We start from the raw sequence: 17747 nt of genomic DNA on the forward strand, positions 1-17747 counted from the left end.
GTGAAGGGCCCCTCAGACCCCCAGCTGGGACCCTTCCCTCTGGGCCCCGGGCCCTTCCCGCTGATCCAGAGGCCCTTTACTCCTGTCACACTGCCCTTTTTTATAGCCCCATGCTATCTTGGGGCCGCCCCATGGTGGCAGAACACCAAGGCCCAGTCGCAAGGGCGACCTTTCCTGCCCTAGCAGTTCTGCCACTGGTGTCAATGGTTTTATTCTTGTTATTTTATCTAGGGGCAGAGGATCCTAGGTCAGTAATAGTAGGTGGTTGGGTGTAATAAATACTTTGTTGACCCTCATGGGCTCCCCTGCCCCCCCTTCAGGGACTTGTAGTTCGGCCTTCTCTGGATCCCCTTCCCCCATGACTGGTGTATGGCTCAGCAAAAGTTCCTGAGGCAGGGGCATGGTGAGCTAGAGACTGTGCATTGACCTGGCTGCAAAGCCTGGATAGGAGGGTGGCGAGGTTGACATAGAGGTGCACAGGGGAATTGAGACCCCTGAGACCCCTATAGCTATGCTCCTGCACAACAGTAATTCCACAAACTGTCACCTGATTGTGGTTTTCTCAAACATAGCAAAATCCCTTCTTTCTGAGATTGGTAGTGACAACCAAGCGAGTGATCTTCCTCCAGATGGTGGGCGGGGCTAGCAGGACTGTGATTGGCTTTAGCAGTGGCCAATGACAGTCCTCCTCCTCCTGGAAACAGGGATGCCCCCACTTTCCAGCAGAACTGCACCCAATCTCTTCCCATCACAAAAGCTGACGATCGCAGCTACAGCAAAGTTAGAGAACCAATGTTTCCCATCTTTTACAATGTGTGGGGGCACAGTACCTCCCCCTTAGCGCAGGTGTGGCGTAGGGAATTCTGAAATTGGAATGCATTAGTGTCTTACTGACACTTCCCTGCACTGCTCTGCTGATGGGGAGTGAGTCAAGCACCAGCAAAAGAGACTTTGTGTGCCGGGGGTTGCCTATCCCTGCTCTAGAATCTGAGACGATATAACACACACTTAAAAAATAAATGTTTATTGTGATTTACTGTTCCACCAGATGGTAACGCTGTATGGATCATCTCTACTGGAGGGAACACTGCCTGCCGGTGAACCGTTGCCTATTGGTGAGGCACCAAGACCAGGACTTGTTACAAAAAATGGACTAGTTCTTTTTGGTAAAGATGAAAAAATGGTAGGCAAAAAAAAAAGACATGCATTACTGACCTGAACAAGGATAACTATAATGCAAATTTGACTTCAATGATGAACATTTCATTAATGCAAATAATGTATTTTCTTTGATATCTGTACCAAAATGCTCATCAATTTAAATGTTCAGTACATTATATAAATTAGTGAACATTTAGGACTCATATTGTAAACTACAATAATTTGGTAAACGTGAAAGGCATGATTAGACTTAACAGACCTATTGCCAGCCAATTTGTAATATAAAGATGACGACTAGTATGAAAAGGACAAACGATGATGTGTGTGAATATATAAGTTTTTCAGCTATGTGACCAAAAAATCACTTTGAAGCAGTCACCACATATTCACTGCATTCATAATATGGAGAATGTGTAGGTAATGTTCATCCTGACCAATGTCTAAAGCACAGAAGCAGTGGAGTTAGTTGCATGTGAGCCTGGCCAGTGCAGGTTATAAAGTTGATTTACTAAAACTGGAGAGTGCAAAATCTGGTGCAGCTCTGCATAGAAACCAATCAGCTTCCAGTTTTTTTTGTCAAAGCTTAAAGTGTTTGTTACCCCAACATTTCATATTCCTGATATGTGCCTGCTGTACCATGTACTTGTATGAGAAACTATCCCATTCTCTTTGTATTGCTTCCTTTGAGTGGGAAACCCTGATTCCTGCCAGTCCCTCCATTTTCCAATTAAAAACTGACCACACTAAGCAGGAGAACACATTGTGGTCAGTTCTCTAGCTATGCCTGGAACTCAGTGTGCTCTCCTCCAATGATCAGACTTGTCCTGACATGCCCACCCTGCACAGTCATTCACTAGAAAGCTCAGTGTACTGCTGCTTCTCCTCCCCCAAGTCTTATGCAACTGAGAACAGAGGAAATGTACTCACTTATAAAAAGGGAAAAAGGTATTTACAATGTTTTTCTATATCTATACAACAATGTTTTGTCTTTCATTTCTATGTTAAATTTATTGGGTTGTCTTACAAGGTAATCGTTTACAATCACTTTAATTGAACAAGCTGAAGTTAGAAGTTGATTGGCTACCATGCACAGCTGCGCCAGACTTTGCACTCTCCAGTATTAGTAAATTAACCCCTGTAGGTCTTCTCCATATTGCTTTTTTTTCCATAAGTTCAGCACTAGGAGGATTCACTTTCTTCCCTTCATTACGTTCAGCACAATAGACAGTAGGCCACCATAGGGAATCATTTTATTTTATTGTAAAATGCAGTAATTTGCCACCTCAATGTTTGAATGAATGAATGTAACATTATAAACTTGAGGAATACAGTAAGTGCCGGTTCACACAAGGCGGCTTCAAAGTCTCAGCTTGCAAAATTACTTCTGTATAGAAAGTCAATGCAAGCCGATCCGAAGTCGCCCCAAAGTAGCACAGGAACTTTTTTTCTAAGTTGGAGCCACATGATTCACTCCTATTAGAATGGTTCCATTGCAATGCATGGAGCGTGACTTGTCAGGCATCTAAGTCACCTGACACACCGCCCCTGCGTGATCCGGCACTAAGAGCTGAAGAACAGATGTTGCAAAAATTTTATTTGATGCAGTGTCTATGCAGAATATGACTGCCTAATATATTTTATAAGTAGGTCAAATGCCTCTCCAGCAAATGTATAGCATATGTCTGATGTAAATATCATCCGATATGGGGCTGATTCAGCATCAGCATGGTCTTACCGCAGCCATACTGTTGTTTAAAAAATAATAATATCTGACGCATTTATAAAGCATGGCACTGTGCTTTACAGAGTCCAAAAACTAGCAAGTGTCATTTATTTCAATTAATTTTTGAATAAAAAGCTTAGAAAAGGGAAACCCAATCATATGTCTACTCAAAGTCGTGTGACTGGCGTCTCTTTCAACTACCAAGCTTTTTGCAGCACACTGTATATAATGCAGAGAGAACTTTATGGGGCACTACATGCTTCCTACCATGCTCCCTACCATGCACCATAGACTTCACCTTTATATGTATATTTATTTTTATGTTACAGTTAATTGTCAAAAATCTTCAATTTGAAAATGGGAAAATGATCCCTGCATCTAATTACTTTTCAAGAGGTGAAGTTACCACCTTGGAGTTAACCGATGAGGAAAAAAATATGGAATCTAATATCAGGGTAAGAATTACCATAAGCACAACACACATTTCCCCTCACATGAGTTCTTTAAACGACAAATTCTGAAGTGAGTATGCTTTCCACTTTCTGATCTGAAAAGAAAACAGTACAAATGTCAGACTGATCTATAAAGATGTCATGTCATTTTATTGAAAATGTAGCCATCATTGACAGGCATTATTTTTTTTATACAGGACATTTGGAAGGGGATTCTAACTAATGTTGCTGTAATAGAAGACACAACTGATTTTTTTAAATCTGGGGCTGCATCCATGGATGTTGTCAGGTCAGTGGTATTTAAAAAGTTCCTAGGACTTGGACAGAAGGAATTAAGCATATTTTTCCTTCCCACTAAACATAGCCCTGTTGTAATATTTATAACCTTCAGCTGTGTTTTCCAAATTGTCAGCTTTGTGCCATTGTTGGCAAAGTCCATACTCTTGGTAGTATAAAAGAGCTTTGAAACTTAAAGGTGGACTGGCCCAAAGTTCTAATGCCCCGTACACATGATCGGAAATTCCACCAGCAAAAGTCCAATGAGAGATTTTGGTCGGAAAATGCGATCGTGTGTATGCTCCATCGGAATTTTGCTGGCGGAATTTGGGCCAGCAAAAGATTGAGAGCAGGTTCTCAATTTTTCGGTTGGAAAAAGTTACAAATTCTGATGTGCAAAATTCCTACACATGCTCGGAAACAATTCGACACATGCTCCGAAGCATTGAACTTCATTTTCTCGGCTCGTCGTAGTGTTGTATGTCACTGCGTTCTTGACGGTTGAAAGTTCAGTGAACTTGTGTGACCGTGTATATGCAAGCCAAGCTTGAGCGGAATTCCGTCGGAAAAACCATCCAAGTTTTTTCCGACAGAAAATATGCTCGTGTGTACTTGGCATAACAGCTGTGCAGTGAATATTTCCCCTATTCACGATGGTGTTGGCAACAGTGATTAGGAGACACTAGAGGCATAGCTCTCAACTGTTCCTAATTTTGAGGGACTGTCCCTGATTTGGGGCAGTGTCCCTCTGCCCCTCATTCCTCCTCATTTGTCCCTCATTTTGGTCTGATCTATATAGATGTAGAAGAAGTTGTATGGTGAGTTAAACCACAGAAATTATTTACACACTGGTGTTAGCTCCTGAGACTGATGTGATAGCAGTGGTGTTTTGATTAGGTTCTGGATCTCTCAGGAGCAGATAATTATAGGACCCCCAGCCCCAGTAAATAAGCAAGGGAGACTGTGCAGATATTTAGGTGTCAGTTTGCAAGTACAGCTAAAGCACATTGCTGACACAGTATATGTAGCTGATACATGGAGGTGACCAAAACGTTGCTCTAATTTGTGAACAGAGGGAATAAAAATAGTACCTACGTGTGCAAGTGGTCCACAGCTTACTTCAGTGTGTAAATCAATCTATAAAAGCAAACACTGACGATCAGCAGAATCCAACACTTCTAGGAAAAGTTGGATTCCTTGTTTCCTGCTGCACCCATAACTTTGATCTGAAAGCCCCTGTATCACCACTCTTCTGTAGTGACATGGGGGGGGGGGTCACCACTGGAAGTATCAGATTCTGAAGAATTTTCAATATTGCAGGGACTGGCATTGTTGGCAACAGGGGAGGTAAGTATTCTAAGGTATTGATCTAATAAAGGCAAATAGACTGTTCACTTTTCAAGCAAATTTGCCCCAGAGCTTAGTGAATGAGATGAAGCTGACTTCCATCATCTACTTATTTGCAAGCAAAAATGCTGTACAGTATTTTCTTTTCCTTGCACTGATTGGATATTCTTTACAAAGTAAAACTTCACCCTATTCACTAAGCTCTGGGGCTAATTCCCTTGCACATTGCGACTTCCTGTGCAAAGTGAACGGCCTATTTGCCTTTAGTAAATCCCTATGTCTTCTTTGTAGGGGACAGTTATTTTAAAGATTTATTTAAGCAAAACGGTCACTTTAAATAGGGACTGCAGTCCAAATGCCCTTGCCTTAGGGACAGATAGCATTTAAGGAAGGGCAGCTGACGGTAACTTTTATGTGCCATTATATCTTTTCCATTCTGAATCGTGTACTTTCACAGGTTGGTTGAGGAGATCAAACAGAAATGTGGTGGGTTAGAAGTACAGAATGAAGATGTCTATATGGCCACTACATTTCAAGACTTCATACAGATGGTTGTGAGGAAATTCAGAGGAGAAGATAAAGAAGAGCTAGTTATAGAATATGTGAGTGCTGAAAATCAATTTGTAGAAGATTTGTATGAGCTTATGGTGCCTTGTGGTCTCAATACAGCCAGTCTTTGGTTCTATCAGTGTTCTCCAAGCTACATAGCTGTTTTTGGGCCTGTGTCAGTGGGCTGTGTCGATGAATATGTCTTTCACATCAGTTTGAAATGCTTTTGAGATCTTTTAGCCCTTGTACACACGGTCGGACATTCCGACGGTAAATGTCCGATCGGACCGTGTTGTCGGATAATCCGATCGTGTGTTGGCTCCATCGGACTGTTTCCGTCGGAATATCCGACCAACAAAGTTTTAGAGCTGGGCTATAAAAATTTCCGACAACATAGTCTGATGGGACTTATCCTATCGTTTGTAGAGAATTCCGATCAGACAAAGTGCCACACATGCTCAGATCAAATTCCTAGACCAAAGCTATTGGCTACTAGCCTGAACGTAGTCCCGTCGTAACGAAATAACGTCACCACGTTCTGAACAATCGGATTTCCCGACAACTTTGTCCGACCATGTGTATGCAACACAAGTTTCGGACAAAATCTGACGGATTTTGTTGTCGGAATGTCCGACCATGTGTACAAGGGCTTAGAATTTATTGGCAGGCCTACCCAACCTGCTTATTTTCATACACTTGAATGGAGAAAGAAGCTGTTCTGACACAAACAAAAGCCCATTGACACCGACCTTAAACCTGAAGAGAGAGACCGTTTTCTAGGACCAGTCTTTTTTTTTTTTTCATCCTTCACTGTCAAAACTCTTCCTGAAATCTGTCAACTGTCTAAACAACAACAAAAAAAAGTGCAAATAATATCACTGAATGGTCCAGGACATTTTGTTAGATGCCGTTTGTATTTGGTAGTTACTTGGGAATCATTGTTAAAGAACTTGTGTAGAGGGAATAGTGGACAGTGAGTGCAAAAAGTAGGGAGATATGTGATAGCTTAGCCTGTACGGCTAATTGCGTCATACTCTTGGCATACAGTAAGTAGAACAATAAACAGCCACAGCCCTCTGGCTGCCTGCCACCTGCTAACTTTACTTATTTAAGATCATAGCCAGACATGGCAAGATGACTTAAAGCTGAACTCTAGGGATATATAAAAAAATAACTAGTTCAGTTATGTATTCATTAAAACATTCAATTGTTAAAGTGTTACTAAACCTACAACAGCAAAATTATTATTATTATTATTATTATTATTATTATTAATAACGATTTATATAGCGCCAACAGTTTACGCAGCGCTTTACAATGTATAGGGGAGACTACACAATTACAGTACAATACAAAAGGTACAGGAGGGCCCTGCTTGTAGAGCTTACATTCTAAAGGGAGGGGGTGGTGGTACAAAAGGTAATAGCTACAGAGAATGATTTGATGGGGGCAGTTTGGGGACAGTTAGGTGGATGTGGGATAGGCTTCCCTGAATAAATGAGTTTTCAGGGAACTCTTAAAGGTGGACAGGGTAGGGGCTGAGCGGACAGACTGGGGCAGGGAGTTCCAGAGGTTGGGAGAGGCTCTGGAGAAGTCTTGAAGGCGAGCATGAGAGGAGGTAACAAGGGAGCTAGAAAGCAGGAGGTCGTCGGAGGAGCGGAGGGGACGATTTGGGCAATATATGCAGATGAGGTTGGTGATGTAGATGGGGATGAGGTTGTGGATTGCTTTTTATGTTATGGTTAGCATTTTGAATTTTACACGGTGGGGTAGGGGAAGCCAGTGAAGGGATTGGCAGAGAGGGGCAGCAGTCACGGAACTATTAGTGAGGTATATTAGTCTAGCAGCAGCATTCATAATAGATTGAAGGGGGGTAGCCTGCTTAAGGGTAGGCCATTAAGGAGAGTGTTGCAGTAGTCAAGACGGGAAATAATCTGTGAGGAGATTGAGGGGGTGAGTTGAGGAGTGGAGAGATAGATCTGGGTGTCGTCGGCATAAAGGTGGTATTGGAAACCATGGGAGCTTATCAACTGCCCCAGTGAAGAGGTATAGAGAGTATAGGAAGGGCCCAAGGACAGAACCTTGGGGTATCCCAACAGAAAGAGGAAGGGAAGCAAAATCAATCTGTATTTGCAGTAAAGCAAGCTTGTCATGCTGACTGTGGAACGGGTTAATCCCCTACATTGTGTAAAAAGGCTTTGATCCACCCCTTCTTTCCCAGTCCCCAATTCATCTGCGGATAGTACAGAAGAAGCACTCCGCACATTCTCAGTTTGGTGTGTATTGCTAGAGAGTTTTTTTGTGTTTTTTGTTCAGGAGGGTGCATGTGATCGGCACAGGGCCAATCAGCACTGTCCAGACAAAAGGTCATGGGTCCTGCAGCCTCATCGGACAGTCAGAGGAGAATTAAGACTCCTCCTACAATCTTTAACCAGTGAGCAGCTGGACATTTAGCAGTTTAAATTTACTAAAATAATTGCATTTTCTGTTCATGTATATTCTGTGTACTGTGGGAGACCAGATATAGTAAATGCAGGGTCCTGGCTTTAGTAACACTTTAAATGTAACTAGTGTAAGTATCCCACTTTGTTTTTATTTGAGCTTCTCAGAATAAAAAAGTAAGGACCAGCACTAGACACTTGGAGCACTTGACCAGCCTTTTTCTTGAGGTTTCTTCAGGACTGCCTTGGCAAAATGCCTAAAAATTGCTCAAAAATTGTATACAAGCTGGTGTGTGGGTGCAGACTGCCTTTTTAGTCACACTAAGTCCGGTGTTTTCATTGTGCACCATTACAACCTTATACATTAGCTGAGTGATATAGAAAAACTGAGGGAGAAGAGAAACATTGGAAAACTAGTCAGTACCAATTTGCAAAAGCGTATTTTCTTTGGAAGAATAAATCAGTCAAATTGTTGGGTGTCCTACTTGGACTTGCGGATGTTGCTGCATTATGTAAAACTATTAGAATTGCTTTTCCGTTTTTGAATGGGGTGCTTCGAAACTGTCCATACATTTTAAATGGTGCCTTGACAGAGAAAAGGTTGAAAAACACTGCACTAGATACAGTGGTGGCTGGTGTTTTTTTTTTTTTGGAGGGGGGGGGGGTGGTACGGCAAATAAGCATCTCCCCCCCGTCTGCTGGTCAGTCCAGCACTTACCCCATATAGGCCGCAGGCATCAGACTTTGAACCGCAGGCATCGGGCAGCAAGCATCTGGCAGCGACTCCTTTGTCCCCGTCCCCCTTCACAGCGGCTGTGCGTCTCCTGCCCTTCTCCTAGGCATTCAAAAGGATTGCCTATCCTTTCAGCCAATCGGATGATGGGTCTCAGACCCGCTTCCTGATTGACTGGGAGGAGGATCATTGTTACAATAGCAAATATTCATTTGCTATTGTGGCACACCTGGGTGGACTGTGAGTGCATTCTCTGCGCCCCTAGCCCACCCTATTTTGAAGCCTATTAGAGCCTTTGGCACTAATCAGTGCTTCAAAAAAACACCCCACCCCATTGGAATTCATGCGCCCAGCATCTTGCAAGGGGCTGGACGCATGGATGGGGCCCATGCGCCCTTAATTGACAGGCCACCCCTGACTAGCCACCTCTCAGGCTGACAGTGAACATGCTGAAATGCGGTGGGGGGAGCAGTGTGAGCCTGGCTCACAAGATTGACTTGAATGAAATACAAATCTTTTGCCAGTTAAACAGTTTCAGTCCAAGGCAATTCTGACTTCTCTCCTATAAATATATATATAATAATATAATTGTTTTGCTAGAAAGCTACTTAAAACTCCCAATCATATATACAGTATATATCTATATATATAGATATATCTAACTATCTATCTATCTATCTATCTATATATCTATCTATAGATATATAGATAGATATATATATTTTTTTTAAGCAGAGGCTCTAGAGAATAAAATGGTGGGTGTTGCATATTTTTATGTCACACAATACTTGCTCAGCAGTTTTTCACACATTTTTTTTGAGAAAAAATACACTTTAATGAATTTTAATGCACAAAAACACAATATGCTGCCTGATTATTTGGTAAAATTTAAAAGATGACGTTATGCCAAGTAAATAGGTACCAAACATGTCACAGTTTAAAATTGCGTACCATGGCACCTAAAAATCTCCATAGGTGATGCTTTAAAAGCCTTTACAGGTTAACAGTTTAGATTATGCAGAAGGCCTACCACCAGAATTATTGTTCTCGCTCTGACGTTTGTCACATACCTCACATGTGTGGTGTGCTTTCAATTTTTAAAAATATGTTTGTTTAAAAAAAATTTTTTACGCTGTAACTTTCATTTTTTTTTAATCACTTTTATTGTTATCCTAAGGCCCCTTTCACGTGATAGGCCCGCTTGGATCCGCCTGTCTGTTTTTCAGACGGATCCGAGCAGGCCAGCCATTGGTGTCCGCTGACACCCTAAGGAATGAACACCATCCCTTGTGATAGCATAGGCTGTGACAGTTCATCTTAATGGAAAGATCTGGGGTCTATTAGACCCAGACCTCTTTTCTGGTCTTCAAAGCATCAGATCAAACCTAGATCAGTTTGATCTGATGCTTTCACAAGCCAGTGATGGCTTTTTTACATGAGACCAAAACCAGAAGTAACAAAATCTAAATCCTTGTGGCTTACAGTTTCTGACATCACACAGTGGGAAAAACAACATCCGTTCCTCTCATTGTGTCAAAGAAATTGGATGCTGTCGGTCACATCCTTGCAAGGTTCTCCGATCGCACGGAGCCCAGTAAAGGTGATGGCGGGAAACCCCCTTCCAGTGCCTGTAAAAGTAATCCAGCGTCTCTTTAGCCGCTCAAATTCCTTTTACTTTTAAGGGGATCGCCGGCTCGAAAAAATTATATCTCAGTCATCGCTGCAGCTGTACAGGTACATCCTCTTGTAGTGTAGATAGTATTGCAGCTTACCAGTCCTTATATATGTTGGCTGGATTTTATTTCCTTTAGATTAATCTGGTAATACTGCCATTAACATACTTCCTTTTCCTAGGGTGAAACTGTACTGAGCAGCACTGTCATCCTGATCCAGATATTTTTTTTTTGCACTCGTGAAACAGATATAATAAAATGCTTTCAGTGGTAGATTTTACAGACCAAAAGGGAGCAAAAAAGAGAAACTTATTGTTAGAGTTTACATACACTTTAAGACAGTTACAATCTAAGCACATCAGTTGTGCCTTTGGCGGCTTGCCTGTTGTTCAGCTTTTAAAAAAATGTTACCTTAGCTGAACCTAGAGAGAAAATTTAGTCTGTCCTCATAGCCGTGCCAAACCATTGGTAAACGATTGCTCACTGCAGAGCTTTTCCAACATTATTATCAACAAGTAACCTTGTCCTGTACCCTATTTTACTAATATTTTTTAAGCAGAAATTCTTTTTAAAGGCTATTTAGTAAATAATAAAGTAGCTATAAACTCTACCTTAAAGCGGTGTTCTGCCCACTGCTACAAAAGTTAAAAGCCAGCAGCTACACATACTGCAGATGCTGGCTTTTAATAATCGGACACTTACCTGTCCTGGAGTCCACCGATGTCAGCACCGAAGCTGAAGTTTCCATCAGCTGTTGGGTGGATGCCGTCCCCATTGCCAGAAAGGGAACCTGGCAGTGTAGCCTTAGGACTTCATGCCGGGAACCCTACTGCGCATACACGAGGCTCCGCTCCTCTCTCCTACTGGCCTGGCGGCAGGGGGAGGGTGAAGGAGGGGATGAAGCCAAGCGGAGAGGTCATGGGCAGCGGCCCGGACTCCCGAAAGTGGGAACAGGATACCTGTCAGACAGATATCCGCTCTCCCGTCCTCCGAAAGGTGCGAAATGTGGCACTTTTGGGTGGAACTCCGCTTTAACTAAATTACATTTAGTTTTCTAAAGCACTGTGTATTAAAGAAAACAATTAACAATTGACAATGCATTTTTTTCATATAAAATACTGCTTTTACCTTTTCATATGCATCTTTACATCTCAGCAGTGGCAGCTGGTGGTATTTTTTTGGGGGAGGGGGGGCCACCCCTTCTCCAGTTTGTCAGTTACCAGCCCCGCACTTACCCCATCTATGACATGGGCAGCTCTTTCCGACAGGCGGCGGTTTCCCCTGCGTCTCCTCCTAGGCCAATAGGATCACTTCTCCTTTTGGCCAGTCAGGAAATGGGTCCCAAGACCCATTGCCAATTAATGCAGCCTGCACATTGCCCATCAGCAGCCTCCCCATTGCCAATTAACGCAGCCTGCACATTGCCCATCAGCAGCCACACCATTGCCAATTAATGCAGCATCCTCATTGCCCATTAATGCAGCTTCAACATTGCCAATTAATGCAGCCAGCACAGTGTCCATCAGCAGCCTCTCCATTGCCCATTAATGCAACCTCGCCATTGTAAATTAATGCAGCCTGCACATCCTTGCTCATCTGCAGCCTTGTCAGTGGTAGATTACACAGATTTTCAGATGGAAAAAGTGCATGTTATACACCAATAAATATGGGTATATATCTTTTGTGGCCCCCGTGGTGCTCTGGGATTCGTTGGGGGCCACAAAAGATATATATAGTCAGATTACCAGTGGGGGCGTTTGAAACCGGAACGTGGGCACAATTGGCAAGGGGGGCCGGACTTTGGACATACCTGCACTATACAGTCTGTACATTCTCTTGGACTACCTTGTAGTGTAAGGGCCTGTGCAGTTGAATACAAAATGAATGGCTTGTTTAGGTTTGCTCTCCTATCTAAAGGTTTTGAAAAATGAAATAAAGAGATGATTGTACAACCAGATTGTAACATGTCCGGTCACTGTAAGTATTTTGGCTTTAGCAATATACTGTATATGCATGGGCTTAGAATACAAGCACAGAAATTGCTGCTTACAAATACATATTATTGTTGATTGACCCTTTGTAAATTTACCTAGCTTTCTTGTATAATTAACATATAGTTTTTAAATGACAGGCTACATTAAATGTGAACAACATGACCGTGAAGATGCCATACCAATGTTTTATAAATGGACAGTTTGCGGATGCTGACAGTGGGAAAACCTATGACACTATTAATCCAACCGATGGATCGGTAAGTGTGACTGCTTTATAAGATGGGAAAGATAGACACTATTTAAAGTGAGGGCTCATTCACACCATACATGCATGAAAACTGATGAGAAATGCACGCCAGCTATGTGTCTTGTTCACATCACAGTGTTGATGCCATGCCTTTTAATTTTCCACTTAGAAAACTGCATACACATTGCAGTTTCCTACACAGGCCTTAAAGTTTGACAAAACACACAGGCCATCAGTATTTCATGCATAAATACATTACACTTTTCATGCATTTAATAATCCCTATGATTCCATGGGACAGTGTTGCCAACTGTCAGTATTTTTACTGGCAGCCAGTAAAAAAACTGCACTTTTCTCCTGCCAGTAAATGCCAGTGACAGGAAAAGGTTGCCAGTAAAAAATATGGCTGTGGTGCTCGGTGCCTGAGCGTGTGTCGTGTGATGTCATGGTGCAAGGGAGCCAAGCAAGTGGCCGGAGATTCATGTGTGGGTCTACTTGATGGGAGACTGTCAGTGCTCTTTGGACTGGAGTGGACTGAAGGGACCACCTGGCATGGAAAGAGACTGTCACTGTGACTCAGGAGGGGATGTGTCATGTGGGTGAGGTGTCATCATCATCTGTGCTGCTGCACACTGCTGTCAGCGTCACTGTGATAGTCAATTTCATGTGTGTGTGCCACCCATTACAATTTCTTGCCCAAGTCCTGTCCCTGAGCTACTTATTTATATCAGAAATTAAATAAGAAATATGTTTTTTGCCTTATTACCTACCTTAAATCACATTGCTAACTGCATATTGTACTTGTTTGTAGCCTACATTCTAAAATTTGCACTTAAAAACTGTAATTTTGCAACTTTTGGAAATGCCAGTAAAAACTTGGCTGTACCAGTAAAATACGGGTGTTGTGTAAGTAAATTTCAATCTGGTAGGTTGGCAACACTGCCATGGGAATGCTGATATTTGACTTGTTGATGTTGGTGGCATCCTTAAAGGTGAAGAATCCCTGATTGTGACTTGGTAACCAGAACTAATATCGCCATTTAATATTTCCCCTCTGTTCCTGTTCTGGTGACAACCCAAAGGTTGGAGTTTTCTTCTACTTTTTTTGGTGATAATGGTAAATAAGGATGAGCTCAGGCATGTTCGCAAGTCCACGTGCCCGCGCCTGCCAGGAAGCTGACACTCCACAGCGCTAATCATAGGCAGTGAGACGTTTCTCGATCTGTGCAGACACGGATCAGGAAATGTCTCACTGCCTGTGATTAGAGCTGCAGAGTGTCAGCTTCCTGGCGGGCACGGGCACGTGGACTTACGAACACGCTTGAGCTCATCCTTAATGGTAAACAGGACAGATAGAGGGTGAATCTCCCTAAGAGAGGTACATAGAGCAATACAAACTGACGTGTTCTAAATCCTCTCCACTATATCCAAATTGTAATTAAAGGTTTTGCTTTAGTTATGCTTTAAGCTTATTGTATTCGATTTGAGTTGCTTATTAGATTACTGAAATAAAGCAACAGTGTTTTTCTCAATTTAAAGTTAACATTTTCACATTTGTGTCATTTTAAATGGAGTTTTTACACATTCATGTGGAAAATGGTTTTGGGTAAAGGCAAGGTTTGAGGGACAATTTTTCCCCTGGAATCCCCAAGAATTTTGAAAATTGCAGTATAGCATATTTGTTTACGACTTGAAAAAATAACATTTGGAATTATGTTTGCCCGCAGGTGCTATGCAAAGTCTCATATTGCTCTGTAGCTGATGTAGATAAAGCTGTGGCTGCAGCAAAAGATGCCTTTGAAAATGGAGAGTGGGGAAAAATGAATGCAAGAGACAGAGGGAGAATATTATACAGGTAAGTCATGCATGCAAAATGCTGCATAAGGCCCAGTTTGTAAAGCCAAGACACCAAGGTACATTATATAATCTTAAAAAATACAGTATTGTGAGATTTGAAAATTACAATCACATGGCTGAAAATAAATACCATTATCCTTGACTCAGGCTTTATGAGCTGAGTATATAGCTTGAAAAGTTTTGGATTCATTTTGTATATGGTTTCATGAATCAGTTAAAATTGATAGACCTGAGCCCATAGAGAGCAGAAGATAAAAAAGCTTTTAGCATTGTTGCTTGTATGCATGAAGTTTGTGCTCCTGAAGTATGTTTGGGTTTTCACCAGATATTCTGATTTAAACACACGTTTCATGTTTTATAAATCACATGAAAAGTTACTTGATTCCCCCCATCCACAGTAAGGCTCCGTTGACATCTTGGCGTATGGGGACGATAATTGCGGTAACATTGTGCAAATAGAATTGCAGGACGCCCGTCGCTCCCAAAAGAAGCTCATGTACTTCTTTTCAGCGACAGGCATCCCGGGATTCTGTTGTCGCCCGACAAATCGCAGGAAAATCACTCCTTGTACAGGGTGCTATTGAAATTGATGGGGGAACGTAGGGGCGTTCCGCGATTTGTCGCTATTGTGAATCGTGGGCAGAATCGCAGCGATTCCGCCCGCGATTCGGAGCGCGGAGATGTGAACAGCCTAGGACCCCTTTAGCACTGTGCCGCCCATAGCGTCGGCGGTAAAACTGCGCTATTTTTAGCTGCGTTTTACCGTCGGATTTGCGCCGCATTTCGGCCAATATCGGAAGATTTTAACCCCAGCTAGCGGCCGAGAAAGGGTTAAAACTGCCTGCAATGTGCCACAATGCAGCGCAATGGCAGCATTTTCCCAGCGGTATAGCCGTGCTGCCCCATTGATTTCAATGGGGAGCAGCAGTGGAGGAGCTGTAAACACACCACTCCTTTACCGCTCCAAAGAAGCTGCTGGCAGGACTTTTCTTCGGGCTTTCACACTGGAAACAAGGGAGCAGCTGTTTGAGGGCAGATTGCAGTCGCTATTTTTAACGCTATAGCGCCTGCAAAAATCCCTCAGTGTGAAAGAGGTCTTAAAGTCAGACAGCCACAGCACCTGCAGCTGTCTAGTTACCCTATCTGATTGGATGCAGTCACTGCTCAGCTGCAGATTTTCCACTTAGCATCTTTAATTTTTTTATTTTTTTTTTTATTATTATTATTCTTTTTATCGTAGCATGTTTAATTTTTCAATCAAGTTTGTCGGGCCAGGTGGTGTTGGCAGGAATCCAATGACTGGTGCAGTGTATGGCTAGATTGTCAACTTCATATTGTGTGTGCTAGCACATAGAGCATCCAGTCTATTTGTTGCATTGTCTATGCTAGCAACAACGTGTGCTTGTTTACCTTGTTTTTTCCCAAAATTGTAAAGTTCTATGGAATACGTTGTCACTATACAGTATAAACAAACAGTAACTATAATAATGTCTTTCTTCACATTTACATCAATCTCCTCATTACACATGAACACATTTGCATTAAACCTGCACTGTACAAGATCACTCACCTTTCTTGTATAGTGTTATGTAGAATTGCACAGATGATGGTAATTCATTTGTTATTATTACTATACTCAGGCATATGACCTTTTACAGGCCTTAAAATCTGTGATGAGTTTTGTTGCTTTAGAACCCATACTTCTACTCTGATTAAGGAACTGGGTTGAGAAATAGTTCATCGGAATGCAGAAGCAGCTGATAAAATAACAAAAATGTCAATGGTGTACAAGGCATCTTATATTTTGTTGCAAATTGACTTAATTAATTAAAGTGATTGTAAACACTCCCATATACCCAGTGAAGTGAATAGTCTCAGATGATACACAGAGATGAAACAAATCCTGCTGTCTTCTCTTTTCTACATCCCTTCAAAAGTGCTGAATTTAGATAAAATCCTTCTACATCTGTCAAGAGCACAGAGTAAGGGGAGCAGCAGTTAGAGCTCTTGTACAGTGTGTGAGAGCTGATTGGAGGAAAAGAACGCACCTCCCTTCAGAATGAAGGAACAATGCGGAGCTGTGTTGTGAATAAACAAGCTGTGTGCTGAGCTCACTCCACTTCACTATTTTATCTCTGGTGTTGGGATAACGTGTCAGAAGTGACTCATGCTGATGACAGAGGAAGGGAGCACCAGAGAGAAATGACACTCAAAGCTTTGGAGATATACAAGTAAAGATTTACTGACCTCTTTAAGTAGCATCAATTACAATATGGTAGTTCTGGGGCCTTTTTACTGTTTGCAAACAGCAAGGTATAAGCTGGAACTTCCATTTAAGACTTGCAGATCTTATGGAAGAACATCAAGAAGAGCTGGCAACTATTGAAGCATTAGACTCAGGAGCTGTCTACACACTGGCACTGAAAACGCACGTGGGGATGTCTGTGCAGACCTTCAGGTACTTCGCTGGATGGTGCGACAAAATTCAGGCAAGAACATACTTATTCGGTTACCTATACTCTGTTTAGTTACAGTATTAACACTGCTTTAATAAACTTGGCTAGCCTGTGGGATGTCTAGCCTGTGCATGTGAAAGTGTAATAATTTGTTGGTAAAAGATTCACATTTAAAGGATAGGTGCATGTTTTTTTCACTTTCACAATTTTTTAAAGAATAAAGTGGTAGTAAACTGGGAAAAAACTTTTTCCCTGCAGGAATGCTATAATGTGCTGGTACAGTATGCACCGCACACTAGCACATTATGAAATACCTTAAAATGAAGCCCTCCAGCACCACACTGTCTCTGCTGACAGTGCTTCCATCTTCACCCGGTCTTTCTTCTGAGTTCACAGACTTCGGCCATCTGGCCGAGCCGCAATGACATCACTCCAACGCATACACATGGGAGTCCAAGCTGCGGCACGGAGCTCTGAAGGAACAGCGTACCCCTGCTGTTCCTTCAGGGCACATGCGCCATTGATATCACCGGATTATACAGAAGTAAATCCCTCCTAAACGGTACATGTTTAGGAGAGATTTACAGTACCTACAGGTAAGCATTATTATAGACTTTAGGTAAAAGATAAACAGAATGACTTTACTACACCTTTAATACATTTTATTTAAACAATAAACTATTAGGGCCCTTTTACACGGGCTTGTCCGTAATACAGATTCCACTTGCTTAGAGGGGGATCGATCTGATCCCCGCTGAGCAGGTGGATGATAGGTACGTCTCCGCTCACTGTGCGGAGACAGACCTCTCAGAGCCCCACTGTCCTCTATGGGGAGATT

General features: G+C 42.2%; 1 protein-coding gene across 1 annotated transcript in view; it reads left to right on the forward strand.

The window, feature by feature from the left end:
- Nucleotides 1-17747, forward strand: part of ALDH1L2 (aldehyde dehydrogenase 1 family member L2) — a 111942-nt gene that overhangs the window by 52907 nt on the left and 41288 nt on the right. Inside the window, exons 7-13 of the mRNA XM_077472100.1 lie at nucleotides 1049-1183; nucleotides 3214-3339; nucleotides 3534-3625; nucleotides 5417-5561; nucleotides 12487-12606; nucleotides 14324-14451; nucleotides 16792-16942. Coding sequence (XP_077328226.1) covers nucleotides 1049-1183; nucleotides 3214-3339; nucleotides 3534-3625; nucleotides 5417-5561; nucleotides 12487-12606; nucleotides 14324-14451; nucleotides 16792-16942 — 897 coding nt within the window. The remainder of the gene's footprint in view (nucleotides 1-1048; nucleotides 1184-3213; nucleotides 3340-3533; nucleotides 3626-5416; nucleotides 5562-12486; nucleotides 12607-14323; nucleotides 14452-16791; nucleotides 16943-17747) is intronic.

Source organism: Lithobates pipiens, unplaced genomic scaffold (genome assembly GCF_037356315.1).
Source record: "Lithobates pipiens isolate NorthernLeopardFrog02 unplaced genomic scaffold, aLitPip1_a1.2 Scaffold_8, whole genome shotgun sequence".
NCBI lineage: Eukaryota > Metazoa > Chordata > Amphibia > Anura > Ranidae > Lithobates > Lithobates pipiens.